The sequence below is a fragment of the Leptidea sinapis genome, chromosome 18 (genome assembly GCF_905404315.1).
Source record: "Leptidea sinapis chromosome 18, ilLepSina1.1, whole genome shotgun sequence".
NCBI classification, from domain to species: domain Eukaryota; kingdom Metazoa; phylum Arthropoda; class Insecta; order Lepidoptera; family Pieridae; genus Leptidea; species Leptidea sinapis.
Genome location: NC_066282.1, coordinates 11,145,852 through 11,165,572, shown reverse-complemented (window position 1 = coordinate 11,165,572; position 19,721 = coordinate 11,145,852). Strand labels below are relative to the sequence as shown.

Sequence of the window (19,721 nt, the reverse complement as noted above, 5' to 3'; positions counted from 1 at the left end):
ACACGTCGCACTAGAACGGTCAGGGATAACGGTGCTGCACTGTGCGTCGCTCCGTGTCGCGGCAATGTTGCTTCCGAGACAATATCTTGACGCGCAGCGCCGCGACGCGCAGTGCGTACTGTTATTTTATTGAGTTCATATGTTTTCGACATTCTGAAGTAAGTGTGAAATCGTGCAGAGTCATTAAGAAGGCGAGAAAACGAATTGTGATATTCACCTTCTTCATTGGTATGTCAGCAATCCATTTCTCCATTTTTTTTTCTCTTCCACAATTTGTTCTTTTTCTGCACACAATAAAGAAATAACAACCAAATCCTCGACACTATCGCTCCTCTTGTAACTTGGGTTGCACGCGAGCTGCCGCTTCCTGCAGGTGTAATGCGGCCCAACCTTTATTGTTTGGTAGATCGCCGTGGGGCGCAGCACGAGGGACCACACCATTGACGTGGACCTCAGCCTGGAGGGGCCCGCCGCCAAGGTGTCCCGGAAGCAGGCGACCATCCGACTGAGGAACAGCGGCGAGTTCTTCATGTCCTCGGAAGGGAAGAGGCCGATATTCGTGGACGGTAGACCCGTGCTCCAGGGGAACAAAGTGAAGCTGAATCATAATAGCGTGATTGAGGTACGGACTATGGCCGCTTGGTCTTCTATTAGCCGACGGGTGCGGTGCGAATGGCACGAGACGCCATCTTAATGACGTCACACACTTCACAATCACTAATTAAGTGTCCTCGCATTGTAATACCTACACATTTTATTCAGAAAAATTTCGAAATTTTGTAAGTTTGAAAAGTTGTTACACGACGATAAGCCACTATTATATAATTTTTTTTTGGAACCCCACCGAAGCTAAACGGAGATGTGCAAATTACATGAAAATAAATAAATAAATAAACGAAATCTAATTGGTTATCAAGATACATCACTCGCTTTGGTAGATCCTAACCGTGCCTAAGCCTCATTCAATACGCACCCCATAACTTTATAGGTTGGTATCATAGCCCCTATTGTTTTCACTTCAAAAATTACCTTCTTTTTACCCTGTACCTGTAAGCGGATTCTTTTGCAATAGTGTAGAAGACGTACCTATCTTTTCTTTAGCGTCTTTTATCTAGTTGTCAGGGAAGTTTTCTTTTTTTACATCCAGCGCTGGGCTGTAGTACCTACCTGTAAACACTGAGTTTTGTGTGTACAATGCATGAGTGAAAATCGCATTTAAAACTTTGAGACGTATGAAACATGGGGGGGGGGGGGGGAGCAGTAAAAAATGCCAAATAGATTGTTTAGGGATTTGTTTTGTTATGAAACATCCGCTAGTAAGGTTTTTCAAAAATTGTTCATGCAGATATAGACTAACAGACAAAAAAAAGAAACAATAATAAATTATTAATTTAATTCACAGATCGCGGGGCTGCGTTTCGTGTTCTTCATAAACCTGGACCTCATCAGTGCGATCCGTCAGGAAGCCGTGAAAGTAAACATACCCGTGTAGATTTAAGAAATAAATAAAATTTGATTGAAAAACGCATTTTTATTGAGAACACATTTATTTGGTCAATTTTAAAACATTTTTCAAAACTCTTTATAACTAAACAATATAATCCTCTTAACTAAACTCCTCCCTACAGTCAGTAGATACAGAGTGCCCTTAGTAATATTTACGTTTATCACGATACACTATCACGTGCGATACGAACATTAAAATATGGATATAACATTAATAAACAAAACTCATCTTTAACACTAAAGTTAACTAATTCCAAAAACCCTTTTAACCGAACTGTGCTCCAACCACATCACATCAATCAAATTATCCAACTGTGCACCAAATACCAACAATACACTCTGTGGTGCTGTATGCAATGCGTATTACAAATAAATATTATAATCATTTATGATATACACTTAATATCTGTAAAGATGGGTCAATCAATTATTTCTGTGTAGCCTCATTACACTAATAAATTATTATTGATGTAAAAAAATCACTTATACATTTGTACCCTAATTTACTAGTTACTTAACACATTAACTAAATAGTTAAATAACCACCTTAACAAAATCATGTGTCACAGCATTATATATCATTACATTAATAAATAAACACTCTGTTATCGCTCAAACAATATATTACAGATAATATAATTTCCTTATATATTAATATTACACTTATCTACAAGGCAACATAGGTACATAAAAGCACAATATTTGGTATGTTTTAACACCCTGTATATTACATACAAAATATATTATTATTAATATGTCATAAATATATTTATATAAATGTTAGGCACGTAGTGCTCATAGAGAATGCCCGGCTGAGATCAGGAAATACCAGGGAATGGAATGTTACTTAAAAGTTTACAGCAAAATAACAGTGTAAAGATAGCATGATATATTCAATTAACTAGTCCTCGTATAAAGATTTCTTAAAACATCTTATACAAAATATACCAATATATACAAAATCTTACTTATAATTTTAGGTTATAGTAATCATAAGGCAAGAAGCGGGCAAACTTCAAAATGAGTGATAAGACATAGACTCAACTTTTTCACAATTCAGAAGACAAGTTGCCTGCCATAAACACAAGTAATGTTCCTTTGACACGAATTGTAAGACATGTAGTCAAACTAGTATATTAATACAATGACTGCACAGTATAAAAATAGTTAAAAGTTTTACAGCTTCACATGAGACTAAGTATTTTGTTATTACTATAACCTAAATTGCACTAATAGAAACAGCTTTAAAGGCACTTCATCATACCAACGATAAACTATTAAATGCTGGGAAATAAATTGAGATATTAACAAAAAAATTAACAATATATTATATTATATGATGTTTAATATAAAGCAACAGTTATGAGGCACACAGTGAGTTACAGCTTTATATAATAAATAACTTATAGTGATGATCAAATATAAACCTAATTTATGTTATGCTTCCAAGTGATGAAGGTATTTATGCCAATTGTGTTCATGTAATTACATAACAGGTTATTAAAGAAAAAGCAAATGTCAAATACCAATTCAAAAAAAGAAATTTGTACTTCAAACCTTTAAACTAATGGTACATTCTTATCTATGAAAATATGTGAGCAACATACACCATCATAGATGGCAATAATAACTAACTAACAAACTATGTTATATACACCATTAAATAAATTTGACGAAAACACATTTTACAATATCAAAATTTCCATATTAATATCATCCAAATTAACAATAACATCTCCTCAAACATATTTAATACTTTTTATAACTAACATTTAATGTTTATTTTTAGGGCTAATATATGATATTATATGGCTATGGCCTGTTTTTAGCTATATTTAGATAGTGCATGGGTGCAACAACATAATATATAAATAGTCTGTAATAATTTATTAAAAATATATAAATATCTTTAATAAAATTAAACATTTCAAAACAAAATTAAATAAATTCTAAAATTATATAACAAATTACAGATCTCGATTATTTCTTTTCTAAAACTAACTGCGTCTTTGATTTACTTCATCACATAATTTTGATTTTGGCTTTAAACAAACTACATCTATTATTATTTAATTAGGGGTAACTACAATACAAGTTATTATATTACAAGGAATGTTTAAGTGAGACCATTCTATGGTGGGATTCTAAGTGGAACAAATATCTAGAACTTAAAATAACAGTCCCACAGTGCTGATACAAAATATGTTTTAATAATTATGTTTCAGCTTAATTGTGTATTTTAAATTACCTGATGACAAACTGTTAGGGTCTGGTTGTGATATAACAAATTTTGCTGTACAAATAGACTTGTATTTATTAAACTTTTCAGCTAAAACATACAGTTTCCTTCTATGACAATAAACAGCTTTAGCTTTATTTCTGAGTGCCATCTTATCCACAAACTCATTTCTTTCAATAAACACCCAAGGTTGCCATTTTCTTCCTGTCAAGTCTGGATTATAGGAACAAGATCTGGTCGGTGTGCTTGCGTAATGTGAACCACTTTTACTCTTTTTAATAACTACTTTGGGGATGTGCTTTGTTTTTTTTATGTTGTCTTTGTGCTTTTTAAATTGAATTTCGTCTATACTTTTAAGGACATCTTCAAATTTAGGTTTCACTTTTTTAGGGACTGCATGTCGATAATTATTGTTAACATGCTGCCTTGATCTTTCGCTTTTAGATTCATCTTTTATTATTTTTAACTGTTTTAGTTTGTTTAAACTGTGTTGGGGTAAAGGCAGCTTAACTTTTACTCCATTAGTAATTTTTAGGGGGGGTATATATTTTTGTGCTGCTTTGGTTATGAGTGGACGGCAATTAGTGGTATAATCTGTCTTCTCTGTTAATTTATAACTTAATTTACTATTATTGTTTGGAAAGTTACTAATATTTGAGACACCTGAGCCATTATAATCGATGTTGTGAATGTTCAACATTAGACTAGAAGATTTTTCCTCAGGAGTTGTTGAGGATACTTCGGGAGAACTGGGCAGTCCATTTAAACATTGATAATCGTCACTTTCAATGCTAGTCAAAGTTTTAACTCCCGCGTATGAATCTATAACACAATCATTGCTGTCTCTAGCAACATGTGTAGTAGAACTATTAAATATTTTTTTTGGGATAATTTCTTCATATTCATGATTATTAGACAATATTAAATGATATTCCTTCTCATCTACAAATTTATTATTACCGACATACTCACGTGAAAAGTCTGAATGAGGCAAGTCTCTAGTCTGTGTACAAATATCATTACCTAGTTTGTTGTTTTCATCTTCTTCATAATATGTTTGACTCATACAATCTACAGTCGTTTTGTTTGAAAAAATACTATTTTTTTCAAGTAATTCATCATCAGAGGTTTCATGACTGTCTAAATTTAAGTGATTTTCCTTTTCCTCGACTTTGTTATCTTCTTCATCAAAAAATGTATGTTTTGTTTCTTCATTAAAATTTTGAGATTCAATTTCTACAAGTGTTTTGCTGACATCCATTTGTGGAGTTTTGTATAATGTTTCTACTAATTGAGCATCATTAGTGCACATACTATAACCATAAATATCTTTTATTCTTGTTATATGTTCCCTCTCATCATCGTTATACGTACTATCTTCATTTAAGTCATTGCGATTTGGTGTTACGCGAGCACTGATTGTTACATCTTCAGCAACGTCATCATTAAATACGGTTTCCACACAAGCAACATCCTCTATACAAGCGACATCATCCACCCATGGTTCTATAATAGCCTTTTCCGGAAAATTTATGAGTTCAACATTTTGATTTTTATTATGTACCATTTCTTGTTCTTCGACGCATTTTTTTTCTGATGCACTGTATACTAAATGTTCAAGACAATTCTCTGGCACATTGCAGAGTTCAATTGGCAACTGTGTATAGCAAATGTTGGACATATCGCTTTCACCTTCTAGCACACAATTGTCATTTATTAAAATAAAAAAGTTTTCATCACTATAAACTGCAGACATAGAGTTTCTCCTATTAATAAGGTTAGAAAAATCCTCGTCAGCAACATTTGAATGTAATAAACTATCTTCTATCATAATCTTCCGTCGCTTATTGGGCGTTATTTTGTTAAAATCCTTAGATGTATTATCATTAGATAGTTCCAATGCAGAATCTGATAACGATCTTTTTAATGATCTGCGATTAAACTGACTTTCAAGTGTCGTCTTTTTATCAATATTGTCAATTGATTTGTTAGGAATGGGTGGATTATAAATTGAACTGTATGAACATATTTCACCAATCATTTCTATATTTTGATCATGAATGCACGTAGTTAAAGTCTTACATATTTCAATCTTATCGGTTATCGCTGGAACAGGTTTGTCTTGAACACAACTTGTGGAATCGCATCTTTTTTGATAATTAGTGATCGAAGGAACCATTTCATATGTATTCTTATTTCTCTCTAACTCTCTTAAATTTCCATTAACTTTTTCGCTACATAGCCCTTCATGGTACATGCATAGATTTTGAATGAAAGGTGAAAATTCCTGCTTATGAAAAGAAGATTGTAAAATCATTTTAGATTTTTCACCGAAACTATCTTTATTTTTGATATGTAATATTTTTTCGATGCTTAGTTTTATTTGATTAGCTTTACTCTGTGAGTCATTTACGATTAAATAGTTGTCTTCATTTAGGTTACCAATACTTTCCAAATATTGTTTGCTTGCAGTATGGCTTATATTTCTTGCCGAATGTTCTCTTTCATGATCTAGGAATTCATTTATATATTTATTAGAAATGATTACAGCTTCGTAAGCCAACTTTTTTAAAGTAATATTATAATGAACCTGGCGGGAAGAGTAAATTGCTGGTATTTTGTTTATCATACTAATTTCATTAATTTCTTCAGAATTATTTTTATTGGCACTAGGCTGTGTGCTATTATCAAGAGTTTCATTGTTTTTATTTATCAAATTGTCAATATCTGAACAGCTAATTGCTTTTTCCTCCACATATTCACTATAAAAGCTTTTCTCTTGGCTTTTATTTTCCATTGTCTGTTTTAATTCTATGTTATATTCAAATCTTATTTCATCATTTAATTCGCAATGAACTTCTTTAAAATTTACTTCAGTTATTTTAAGATTATTATCCTCACTTTGGTCGTCAATTTCTGATAAATTGGATACCATATGAAGTTGAACAGATTCGTCGGGTTTCATTGTATCTAACATAGAAATGTTTTTTAAACTTTCAGTAATGATTTTTTCTTCCACATCTCTTCCTCCATATTCCGATTGATATTGACTTTCAGCTGTATTTGGCTGTGAAATTCTGTCAACAGTTTTTTTTATTGTTTCATTCTTCGCCGGATCATTTGAGCGAACTGTTAAGGTATTCTCTAAACTAACATTATCTATTATGTTATTTTCAATTTGATACTCTGATTTATCTGCTTTATCATTGCTTGTAACAATCAGATTAGTTTCATTTGTGTATAAGTTGTGTACTAAACTATTGTTTACGTTCAGATTTATATCATCACATTTTTCATTCAAGTTAATGTTATTTCTTATTTCCTCAACTTCTTTTTCTTTAGTGCTAATGTCATCCATTAAAGTATCAACACTACTTAAATTTTTAGTATTTAGATTTGATATGCTTTCAATAATTAAATTTTCATGTTGGGGTTTTCCAATACTCAAGTCATGAATTTTGTTACAATCGTCAGGCTTTATTAAATGAGACTGTTTATTGTCTATGCTTATACTATTCGAAGTATTTATTTCGGTATCCACATTTTTATTGTGTTTCATTGATTCGGCGCTTACGTTATCGTTGGTGTTTGTGTTATTCAATTCTTTTAAGCTTGATTCCTCTTTGGTCATACACGTGTTATACTCCCTTTGCATTACAATTTTGTCGTCACTATTTTCTGTTAAATCTGCGTTACATTTCTTTTCTTCGTTGTTAACATTGCTTGCTAGGTCATTATTCTTTTCAGTCAAAGCTTCATTCAAAACATTGGTAATTTTTTCCGTAGAATGCAGAGAATCAGCGTGAAGAGTTTCTATTTTAGAATTATTAAAAAGTTCGTCTGTATCGCAATTTAAATTAACGGACATTTTAGAAGATCCTTCATCTAGCTCTTCATTTTGTAATGATTGCTTATCGGTACAATCTGACACTACGTAGTTTTTCTCAAGGCCGTGGTTTTTTGTGCCATCAATATCCAATATTGAATTTTCAGTATTTTTTTGTTTTACAGCACTAAACAGCAAATTACATGACTGGCTTTCCAAATAGTTATTATCAAACAACATAATTTTGTCTTCATCTGAGTTCATAATTGTATTGTTGACAGGGGAGTTTAGATTTACTTTGTCCAAAGTTTCTCTAGGTTTAGGAAGTCTATAATCAATTGCTTTATTAACACTGTAAGATACCGTTTCTTCTTTATCAACTTCACAAATAAAATGTGGTGGTTTTTGTACGTCAAAATTTGGACTGTCAAAAGTTTCTAGGCTATCATCTCTAATCATTTTTTCAGAAAATAATTCACTATGTGGTTTAATATTTTCTGGATTTTTTATGATAACACTATCTGTTCTATTTATTGCAATACTTGGCTCAATTTCTTTTAATATAGGTTCAGTTGTTTTAAGTTTTCTAAATTTACTTAATTTAACCATTTCTTTTTCACTACTCACTGTTGTTAATATTTTGGTATCTGATGTCATGTTATCATTATTAAGACTATAATTCAGACACTGCCTATTACCATTTGATAAATCTGATTTATTCACAGAGTTATTTATATTAGCATCTATAAATTGTTGATTTATCTCAGGAAAATTCAATTCTATGTCACTATCTAATCTTGGTAAAGAAGCAAGACACACACCAGAATTACTTTCTAGGTCTGTCAGGGTGTAATTATTCGTTTTTATTAAATCATTATTTGACAAATATGGTGAATTCATTTTACAGCTTGTTGCTGCTTTTGGAGAGTTAGCATTGGTATATGGCTTGTTTTGAATTTGGTCAGTTAACATAGGAGAATTTGTTATACCTAAATTAATAACCTTTTCAATTGCCCTCTCATCAAAAATATTTTGTACAGGTGTTGCTACTTCGACATTCAACATCTTAGGACTACATGGTTTAATTTCAAAGTTACATCCGACATCTTTGTGAATTACTGATTGGCTTATTTTAGCTTCAACATCTAGAGGTGATAGTGGACGAGGTATACTTACAGACTGTTTGATTAAATTCTTTGGTGAAAATGGATGATTATTTATTGTTTTGTTGCTGTGCCTTACAGCTGGTGATTCTACAAGCTGTTCATATTGATCAAGCAATTCAATACTATTGTAACCTTTTATATTTTCTGGCAACTTAGAAATTTTTTGAATGTGTTCGTATTTGGGTAACTCTTCATTTGGTATGTTCACCAAACCAAGAACATACAGTTGTTCTTGATTACTGATAGTTTCTGAGTTTGAACTATTATTGGTATTAGGTGGTACACTTATATTTTCTATAACTTCATCTTCACTTTCATTCCACATTTGCAAAAACTGCCTAACATCAAGACTTTTTTTGTCAGGGTCAGATTTCTTAGTATTAACGTGTTCTGCAGTCACATGGTGTGTATAATGTTTAACTGAAGAGTTATACATATATTCAAGCCTCTTATAGTGGTCCGGTTGCAGCCTATAGTTGCCTGAATCAATGCTTCTACCACTAGCAGTTGAAGATTGGCTTATATAACCACAATCTTCTTGTAACATACCTAGTGACTGTAATGCTTCATTAGAATCTACTGGGGACATAGCTATAGCAGAGGGTGAATACTGTAATGGATGTCGTGGTAGAGAATTATTCAAATGGTATGTTGGGTCTATAACTCTATAATTGGGAATATTATCAAAGTTTTTCATAAAAATATCTTTTCTGTGTTGATTATGAGGCAAATGATGATGATTATTAACACCAGGGTGTACAGGTAGTGGCATATCACTTTTCACAACTGGAGGCCTATTTGGGTCATTGCAATAAACATTGTCAAGAGGGAGGTACATTTGACGCTTACTTCCATCATATTCAAAATAAGGTTTACTATTGACATCATAAGGTAATTTGTTTTGTATTGGTGGCTTACTGGCTATTTCAGGTGGATAATTATATAACTTATTTTGTATACAGCTACCAGGTACTGGTCCATATTGAGGAGGAATGTATTGATTATATAAATTATAGTTTTGTTGGTTACATCTTTGGTATGAATCTATATTTGGATCAGGCATTCTCCTGACAGGAATCTGTTGGTACATGTAAGTGTGAGGAATACCTTTCTGTACGCTATCATACTTCATATTATGAGGTGGAAATGGTGTTGAAGGTGGAAATGCATTATGAAAATTATTGACATAATTATACCTGGTTGGTGGACACCTTTCCTTTGAATATGGCTTGTAGCGAACATTTGCCTCTTGATAGTGATGATCGGAGTTAGGTTGAGCAGGATCATCTTGAATACTATGATGTGGCCTTAGCATTGGTCTGGGGCGCACATAATCAGAATACTGATAAAACTCTGGCCCATATGGTCGAGGTCTTGATGCAACACTACCATTCCATGCATATGGTGGATTATTTCTCCATAGGTTTGAACTTGCATTGGGTAACTCTGAAGTCCTAATACTTTGATGACTATTCATAACAGAATTTATAGCATAAGGCACATCACAATACTTAACTTCTGATGAAACATCTGGTTTTGAAGTTTTTAAATTAGCATTATCTTTTAATGGATTATGTGAGGGTACCATGATCCGTGGCATGTTCTCTTGAAATGTCTGTCGTGGTGATATGTTTCTTGATGGCTCATATTCTGGTAATTTATGTCCTATATCAGATTGTCGATAAATATTGTCATTGCATGGCCATGGTTCCACTGGGGCCTTTTTTAGATAAACATCAGAGGTGGTGGGCGGCGGTAATACACGGTCCGGTCCAATAATAGCGCACGGCCGTATCGTCTGTGCCTCCACTTTGCCCAATGAGTTCGATCCAATATCCTGATAAAGTTTATTTGAGTGTAGCGTACTGCTATCCTGGTTGAATGTAGTACTACCATCGTTGATACATGCGAGTGTTGATTCCGTTCTTAAATCTTTAGTATCCATGGCCACGAACGTTTGTAGGGAGATGAACTTGTTTTGTTAACATTTTCTAGTTGTATTCTATAACACAGAACGTAATAAATCCAGATAGTATCTCCAGCCCACTGTCGTTCATTCTGAAAATAAACAAATTATCAAACATTTTTATTGACAACTGTCAAGTAACACTGCCACATATGCTACGATTGTTATGTTATAGAGGAAATCGCATATTTCACTTCTATTGTAGGTTGCCTGAATTTACCTTCGAAAATTGCAATTTCTATCAAGACATCAATAATATTTCCTTGGAGACACCGATTTATTACGTTCCTTGTACTTTAATCGCGTAACAATGTTGCTATCATACAAAAAATTAAACGCATTTATAAAACCTTACCATACCTAGAAACTACTGATTTGATTAATGAAATCAATTTAATAAATAAACAATCAGATACTTGATGAACACAGTCAATTAATCACATTTAATTTATTCGAATCGAGTTTTATTTTTATTGACTTCCCGCTTAGAAAATTTCAAAAAAATCGGGAAGTTATTAGTTTTACCCCGTTTTTCGAAAATCGAGTTTTTTCGATCATCAGATCTCGACGTTTTATGGTCCTCGGAAGCTTCACTGACTATTCCGGCGATGGTGTCCGTACGTCTGTATGTATGTGTGTGTGTGTGTGTGTGTGTGTGTGTGTGTGTGTGTGTGGCTGTATGTAAATCTCAAAAAAACTACGATTTTTTTTTTCTGAGTTATCCTTGGCGAAAGAAAACCAGAAAACCGAAAAAAATGTTTTCTTGGAACAAGTAGATCCATTCCGTTCGAAATTCCGAGTTCAACCAATTGAAACTCAAAGAGGTGAAGGTCGAAAAACTGCGTCGAATGCCGCCGTGAAACCGCAACCGCGTGAAAACGGTTCATTCATTCAAAAGTTCAAAAAATAGCGTTTTATTAAGCTCGAAGAGCTGAATATAACACAAATTATATTTAACAGCAATACAATTTGAAGCGTTTAGGTATTGAATTAGCGGTAAGTTTCTTTTTTTCTTTTTTCTTTATTTCGACAACACTTTCCTTACAGCCTCGCCTAGTATCGGAATTCTGAGTTTCGAAATCTCCAACGATTGCCAATTCCGTGGCCATCTGGAGAGCAAAGCCAAACTGGCTTCGAAGAAACTGGGTGTCATAATAGAGCACGGCAATACTTCAAGCCGGCCAACATTCTAGCGCTGTACAAATCACAGGTCCGGTCCCATATGGAGTGTTGCTGTCATCTCTGGTCTGGCGCACGTCAGTATCAGCTTGATCAATTTGACCGCGTGCAATGTAGAGCAGTTCGAATTGTCGGGGACCCAGTGCTCTGTGAACGGCTGGATCACTTGGCGTTGCGTAGAGACATCGTTTCATTGTGTGTCCTCTACCGTATTTATCATGGGGAGTGTTACGAAGAGCTGTTTCACCTTATTCCTGCCGCCGAATTCCACCTTCGCACGACACGCCACAAGTTAGGATATCATCTCCACCAACTGGATGCGTGGCGGTCCTCCACCGTGCGGTTTTCAAGAAGCTTTCCTCCAAGTTCTACAAAGCTTTGGAATGAACTTCCTTGTGCGGTGTTTCCGGGACGATACGACATGGGTACCTTCAAAAAAACCTTCCTTAAAGACTGGCAACGCTCCTGTGAATCGTCTGGTCTTGCAAGAAAATGTGGGCGGCGGTGATCACTTAACACCAGGTGACCCGCATGTTCGTTTGACCTCGTTTTCCACAAAAAAAAGTTGCAGGGATGGTCTTTAGGGTCAACCGTTTTCCTAATTTTTTTATAGCATCGCAGAGTAAATATCTTGAAGGTAAACAAATTTTATTGCATGCTGCTTCTCGCATCTTGTACGCATTATCTCGCCACTTTGTTTTAGTGTGCGTGAGTTGCTGAAAGTAGAGTTTAACACACAGTTCACCGCTATTTTTTTGACTTGTTCACAGCTGTCACGGTCTATTAAGGCGTATAAATTATCTATGGTTACCTCACATAAATTGATGATAATACCAGGAATCAACAGTTCAGTTCAACAACCAAATTTGTGAAATAACTCACAGCATCCTAGAATTTCAGTTTTCACACCTATAGGTATTTACTTTCAATAAAATCAAAATAAGAACAAGAATTTATTAGATAATAATTTATTAACCTTATTTTTGGTACTACGGAGATCTGTGACGCCATGCAAGGAACAAGCGTTATGCTCCTACGCGAGACGTACGGTCCCGTCCGGCGATGGCCATCATTATTTACATAATATTTCTACCAATGTGTAAGTTAATAGGTGTAGCTATCCAAATAGAGAGACTAATTGCAGCTTACCAAACATTTGCTAGGTAACAATTGCGTAACTATTACGCACAAATAGGGAGTGCTGGGAATACAGGGCTGAACTACTTGACGGCACGCGAACCTTTAACAGGCATCAGTATCGGATAAAAGAACTAGACCTGCAGTCATTAACCCGCATATCTAGTTGGTGGGACGTAAGAAGTGGGATTTTGGAATTTCTGAAAGCTACAAATTTCATAATAAAATAATATTAATAACAAATATTTTCTTACTTGTTTTGAAATAACACAATTTTTTAAGTTGATTTCCTTGTGGCCTATTTGTCTCGCTGCCTCTATGTTTACCTAAAATATCTTACTTCAACTCAAATCAACTTATCTTACCTATAAAATTCACTACATTTGCTTAGGGCGCCGAAGCTAGTAAAATTACTAAGCAAATGAGACTTAACATCATGTGTCTCAAGCTGACGAGCGCAATTTTAGTGCCACTCAGATTTTTTTAAGAATCCTGAGCGGCACTGCATTGTAATGGGCATCAAATACCATCAGCAGAATAACTCGTCCGTTATTTTCTTTATAAAAAAAAAATATTATTATGATACTTCAAAGATTCCAATTATGTATTTTATTAGTTGCTGCTGAGAGATACGTCAGTGTGTCTCGGTCTATAAGTTTTATTTATGGAGGTTTGATGATTTGAGGTGATGGTTTCCCTATAATAATTCTTTAAGGTTATATTTATAACATTAATATGTACAACATAAATTTTTCAAATTTTCAATAAGACATTAAAATTATTAAATATTATCACTCGGTATAAGTCAATTCGTTTACAATTGCTACATTCATACTTTTCATACTACATACCATTACCCAGTGTCTGTCTAACAGTGCCATTGTGGTTCCTTTTGGACCTGTTATTTACAGCATAAGCTGGACAATTTTTCAACTTTTCTCCCATATGAGATTGTTCGCCTTGCCTCTACCCTCCATAGTTTTATTAAAAGAGTCAACAGAACAAACCTCGGACCAATTATTACACTGGACGGAGCTATAGCTATATTTTTTGAGGCTAGAAATATAAGCCCTTCAAAAGACTAGAACTTGAGTAAATGTGATGTGTGTTTCAATTGCTTTATTCAATGTTATTAAATATAACTTGGGAACCGGTTTTACAATCTTATAATCTTAATGACGCAGTAGATGTGTTTTATGACATGATTTACAAAGTCTTTGATAACTGTATGTCTAGAAAATCTCGCCATAAACCTACTTGTAAACGATATCCTGTTTGGTTCACGGTTGATATTATAAAAGACACTAAACATAAACTTAAATTACATAGAAATTGGAGGAAAACCCAGCGGCCCGATGACTTCCGGGCCTTTTCGGATATGAGAAGTTCATTAAAACGTCGAGCTGCTGAGGCTTACAAAGCATATCTAATACGCGTAGAAAATAATATTTAATCTATTTCGCTTGAATTCTGGAAGCACATAGCAAGTCTACGTTCCAAAGGAGGTTTTGAGCCAACGGTAAAGTTCCAGGGTGACAGTTTTATGGAAGCTACAGCTGCTGAGGCATTTGCGAGGTTCTTTACAAGTGTGTATTCTACCGATATTCCCCAACTATATACAGCACAAGCCAATACTAATGACACCTCTCATAATAAATCTCGTAACTATGTAAATATACTTTAATTCACATTTCAGGATATTTTATATGGTATTAATAAATTAAAATCTTCCAGTTCAGTAGGATGTAACAGAGTACCATCTTTTCTCTTCAAGGACTTAAAGACATGCATTGCTTCCCTTCTATGTCATATATTTTATTTATCTTTGCTAACAAGTTGCTATCCCCTCCAATGGAAAACAACGCGTGTAACGCATAGGCGTTACACTTCGGTATAGACCGAAGAGTTCTGATAAATCTTGAAAGTTGACCCATTGCAATTCTATCTTCACCAGCTAAAATATTTGAAAATGTTCTCCACAGATTAATTTACTTACAGGTAGCTAAACTTCTTAATAATGCTCAACACGGTTTTAGATGCACAATTAGATATGCTTTACTTCTATTTCCGTATGGCCTTCGACAGGGTTATATAGACATCCCGCTTGCTAAACTTTGTGCTACAGGCTTCTGTCCAAAGCTTCTTAATCTCTTGTGTGACTATCTCCGTGATCGGCAGCAGTTTGTTGGACATGGAATTTATGAATCGAACCCTTATTATACCCGTTCTGGAGTGAATCAAGGCTCAATCCTAGGACCTTTATTATTTTTGTTAATGGTAAATGACTTACCCGAGATTCCAAAATATGCACAGTGTCTCCTTTATACGGATGACCTAAAATTATATGCGAGCATCCAAAACGAGGCATTGCGCCTATTCAAGCTGACATACTCGTAGATGCTGTTTTTATTGGAGTGTGCATAATAAAATGATATTTAATCTCACTATATGATATATTGTCACTTTTTGTCGAATGCGATAACCAATCACTCTTCAGTACCGCATTAATGGTAAGCTCATTAGTAGACGAAATTCAATGAAAGATCTGGGTGTGACATTTGACTAAAAGCTTACCTTCCAAGAACATATAACAACAGCCACTCGAGAGTCCTATAAGAGACTAGGGTTCGTATTAAGGAATGCGCGCGATTTACATAGCGCCAATATTATACAACTGCTTTTCAGTACCCTTGTGCGTAGTAAGCATGAAGCGAGCTCGTGCGTATGGAATCCCTACGAAGTAACCTATTCCCTTATGATGGAGAAAGTACAAAAAGAATTTTTGCGTTTTCTGTATAAGCGGATACTGGGTTACTACCTATACTTGTACCCGACGGCGTATCTCGTCGGCTGCCTCGGATACAACACTCTGGAAACCAGACGGGCTCTCGACCAGGCAACTTGCATAAAGTTAGTCGCCCGTGATATTCACAATGAGCTGATTCGATTGTATACACCTGACAGTTATAGTCGTAGTAGAAATCACCGTCTTGTGGCGGAACCCGCGTGTAGCACGTACTGTGGCGCCCGTGCCACGAGTCTTAAAATTGTTTAATCACCTCGTAGAAGCCCGCCCTGATTGTGATCTATTTACTAATAGATTTGAGGTGTTGATGCGGTTGCTGCTCCAACTTTGTGAGTCCGCGCATAATGTAATGAGTAGTGTAATTGGTGTTGTAACCGTTTAAATCAAAATAAATAAATAGCTGGCTTTGAGTTGTTGCCACTCTTATACTATGTGTATTGTCATCTTTCTCCATTTCTCGAAATCGTTGCATTAGTAATAAGGATAGCTCATGTAGTTGGCAACATCGCACTGTACGTGTAAATTGTGTCAGCTTGGGTGATACCGAGCCGGTCTAGACTAAAAAAAGAAACGCTGGAAATAGTTGTTTAGAGTTAACTTCTCGTGCATCGCTCAAAATAGAGGTTAACTCTAAACTCACAGTGCTGTCAAAGTCTTTCTAGACGTAAAAATGATATAAGCTTGTACCATATATATATATAAATATAAATTTTTAGTTTTTCTCATTATGCATGCTAATATTTGACAGTCGTAGGCCAAGCTGGGTAAAATGTATAAGTATATTAAAAACTTTTCTTTTTGCTTTAATTGGTATTCTCGGAGCCTTCATAATTTCTTTTAAGTTCCAGTATTTCTTCCATGCTATGTTTATTCTATTAATTACTTCCTTCTTTGTTATTTCTGTTGGGGATATATTTTGTTGTCCGAGGTATGTGTATTCATCTACACAATCGATAGTAATAGAGTCAAAAGCTTTGATTGGAATTTTATTTTGGTTAGTCATTACTTTTGTTTTATTGACGTTCAGTGATAACCCCACTTTTTCACTTTCGTATATGAGTTGTTCTGTTATTTCTTGTAGACTTTTTGGATTATCACAAATAATTATTAAATCGTCAGCAAACCTCAGGTGATTTAGCAGTACACTATTAATGTTAATACCATATTCATCCCAATGCAAATATGAGTATAAATTCTAAAACTGCAGAGAATAGTTTGGGTGATAGAGGGTCTCCCTGTCTAACACCTCGATTTACTTGAAAATATTCATCAGTACTTTCTGTTCTTACTTTTGCTGTCATATTTTGGTATATGTTACTAATTAAACGTATATATTTTGTGTTAACTCCTTGTGCATTTAAAGCTTATATATAAGCCCATATTTTCCATATTTTAGTGAGTCAAACGCCTTATTGTAATCAATGAATGCTAAATAGTATGACATTCCATATTCATTGCACTTCTCTATCACTTGTTTAATAGTTTCAGTATATTCATTAGATATATTATCCTCTCCTGCTGCTTTCGCTCTCTTTTGTGATTTGATAGATTTGATAACTTCTGCTTTCAAAATTAATCTTATTTTGTCTGTATTACTTGTACAGTTATTCATTTGTAACTGTGCCTATCTTTCCCCTTCATCGCTATAAATAATAATAAGCAGGTGCAATCTGGTCGAGATAAGCGAGAGACCGCTCACTATGGAAGTTTGGGGGAGGCCTATGCCGAAAGGCAATACAGACTGAGAAACTTCCGCACGATGCGTGCCGTTCCCAAAACAGCTGCTTTCTGTAATTGACCCTTTATCCAGTTATTAAGCGAGAGCCTCTGGAGATGATGTTCGAGGCTCTTTGCTATAAGACCGTTTACGGAAACGACTATTGGGACAATTATTGTTGAATCAACATCCCACATGTCAGTAACCTAGGTCTAGGTACTTCGACAATTTGTCTATTTCAGCTTTCACAAGGTTATCATCACACGGAATGGTGAAAACAACAATAAATGCACGACGCTCTAACCGATCTACCAACACAATATCAAGCTTAATAGTAATGATAGTTCTGTCCGTAATGATAGATCGGTCCCAGTAGAGCTTGGCACGGCTGTTTCCCAGAACTGGCTCCTGAGTATACTTATAATACGGCACTTCAAAACGCAAAAGATTTTATCGAAGAGCAAGTTGCTGGTGGATAATCCTGGCTACTTGGTTGTGTCTGTGCAAATACTCTCTATTGGCAAGACGAGAACAACCGGAAATAATATGTCTGATAGACTCAGCAGGATGATGGCACGCCCGACATATGTCTACTGTGCCATCCTTCATAATGTATTTCCGGTAGTTATTCATCTTTATAACTTCATCAGCACTTGCACAGGCAAATCCTTCAGTTTCCCCAAAGAGGTCACCAAATCGTAGCCAGGTTACAGACGAAATCGTGTCTACATCAGGTCCGTAAAGAGTAAAACCGTCCATGAAGCTCTTTTCCCCTCCATACATTTAAGCGATCTTGAGTACTGAGTATCACCAGATTTCGCCAATTCTCTTTGGATAAAGAATTCAATAAAGAGAGCGGAGTAAGTCCATTGTCTACTGCCACAATTTCTCGATGCATTGCCCATTCTTTACCTGCGAAATATTCCCTGAGATTATACAGCTCACGATTATGCAGGTTTTTGGCACGTAGAAATCCGCGGCCTCCACATTTCCGTGGGTTGTATAATCTCATCAAATATGAGCGTGGATGGTGCATCCGGTATGTCGTCAGTAGTTTATGGGGCTTACTATCTAGGGCGTCAAGCTCGGTCAGAGACCACTTTAGTACGCCGAAAGTGTATATTAATAGGGGCATTACCCAGCTGTTGAAAGCACGTACCTTGTTTCCACCAGATAGGAGGCTCTTTAAAACTTTAGTCTTAAAATCTATTTAGTTTTGTAAACCTTATATTTGCACCTGTACTATACGGGTACGGTTGCTAGTAGGCTATAAACGTCATACAGCGACACATAGAAGCGGAGTAACCTAGTGTAATATGTGGCTAATTTATACATGTATATTTATACATTTTTACTTATTTGTAATCTATCAACATTAAAATAATTTTCTGTAGTGTTGATAGCCGCCACATTGCCTTATGGTTAATCTCAACAGATTTTACCTTAACGATTAGATTAGTCCACCGAAGCATTTATTCCTGCCTAAAGCATGTTGTTATAGACCAACAGCATGGCTTTGCAACGGCAAATCTGCTCTATCTAAGCTCTTTGTTTTTACTTATTATGTTTTAGCGGTTTGGATAGTAAACATCAGATAGACACAATCTTTACAGATTTTCAGAAGTTATTTGACAAAGTTGACCATATAATGCTTTTACAAAAGTTGTCTTTAAATGGTATTAAGGGAAATCTTTTGCGATGGTTTACAGCTTTCCTGCATAATAGTGTTCAATCGGTGATTATAAATGGGTTTACTTCATCTCAAGTATTGACATCCGGCGTCCCCCAGGGCTCAATCTTTGGGCCGTTGCTTTTCTCCTTATTTATCAACGACATATCGAAGTGCTTCCTACACTGCAATTATTTACTCTATGCAGATGATATAAAGTTATATAAAAAGATACTTACACCTTCTGATGTGTCACTGATACAGGAAGATCTTGATAGGCTCGACGACTATAGCAAAAGAAACAAATTATTTCTAAATTATAATAAGTGTCAGCATGTCATCTTTACTAGAAACACCCATAATATAATCACGTCCAACCTCACCCTTGAAGACCATGCCCTTGAATATGTCCACTCTGTCAGGGATCTTGGAGTCCTTCTAGATCCTAAACTAACCTTGGACAAGCATGTGTGCATAATTATTAATAAAGCTCACCTAATGTTAGGTTTC

The 19,721-nt window shown here is 35.0% G+C and overlaps 2 protein-coding genes across 2 annotated transcripts in view; one reads left to right on the top strand and one right to left on the bottom strand.

The window, feature by feature from the left end:
• LOC126969566 (microspherule protein 1) overlaps nucleotides 1-1,524 on the top strand; it is a 47,665-nt gene extending 46,141 nt beyond the window's left edge. Inside the window, exons 7-8 of the mRNA XM_050815091.1 lie at nucleotides 407-622; nucleotides 1,403-1,524. Coding sequence (XP_050671048.1) covers nucleotides 407-622; nucleotides 1,403-1,492 — 306 coding nt within the window. The 3' untranslated portion in view covers nucleotides 1,493-1,524. The remainder of the gene's footprint in view (nucleotides 1-406; nucleotides 623-1,402) is intronic.
• Nucleotides 1,525-1,528: 4 nt separating this feature from the next.
• On the bottom strand, nucleotides 1,529-11,013 carry LOC126969521 (metacaspase-2-like). Its single transcript, XM_050814985.1, has 2 exons — nucleotides 10,924-11,013; nucleotides 1,529-10,795 (listed from the first exon to the last, which is right to left on the bottom strand). The coding sequence occupies exon 2, from the start codon at nucleotides 10,680-10,682 to the stop codon at nucleotides 3,714-3,716; it is 6,969 nt and encodes a 2,322-aa protein (XP_050670942.1). The 5' UTR covers nucleotides 10,683-10,795; nucleotides 10,924-11,013; the 3' UTR covers nucleotides 1,529-3,713.
• Nucleotides 11,014-19,721: the final 8,708 nt, after the last annotated feature.

Excerpts from the sequence above, each read along its gene's own strand:
- LOC126969521 (XM_050814985.1), bottom strand. The coding sequence starts at position 10,682 with ATGGATACTAAAGATTTAAGAACGGAATCAACACTCGCATGTATCAAC.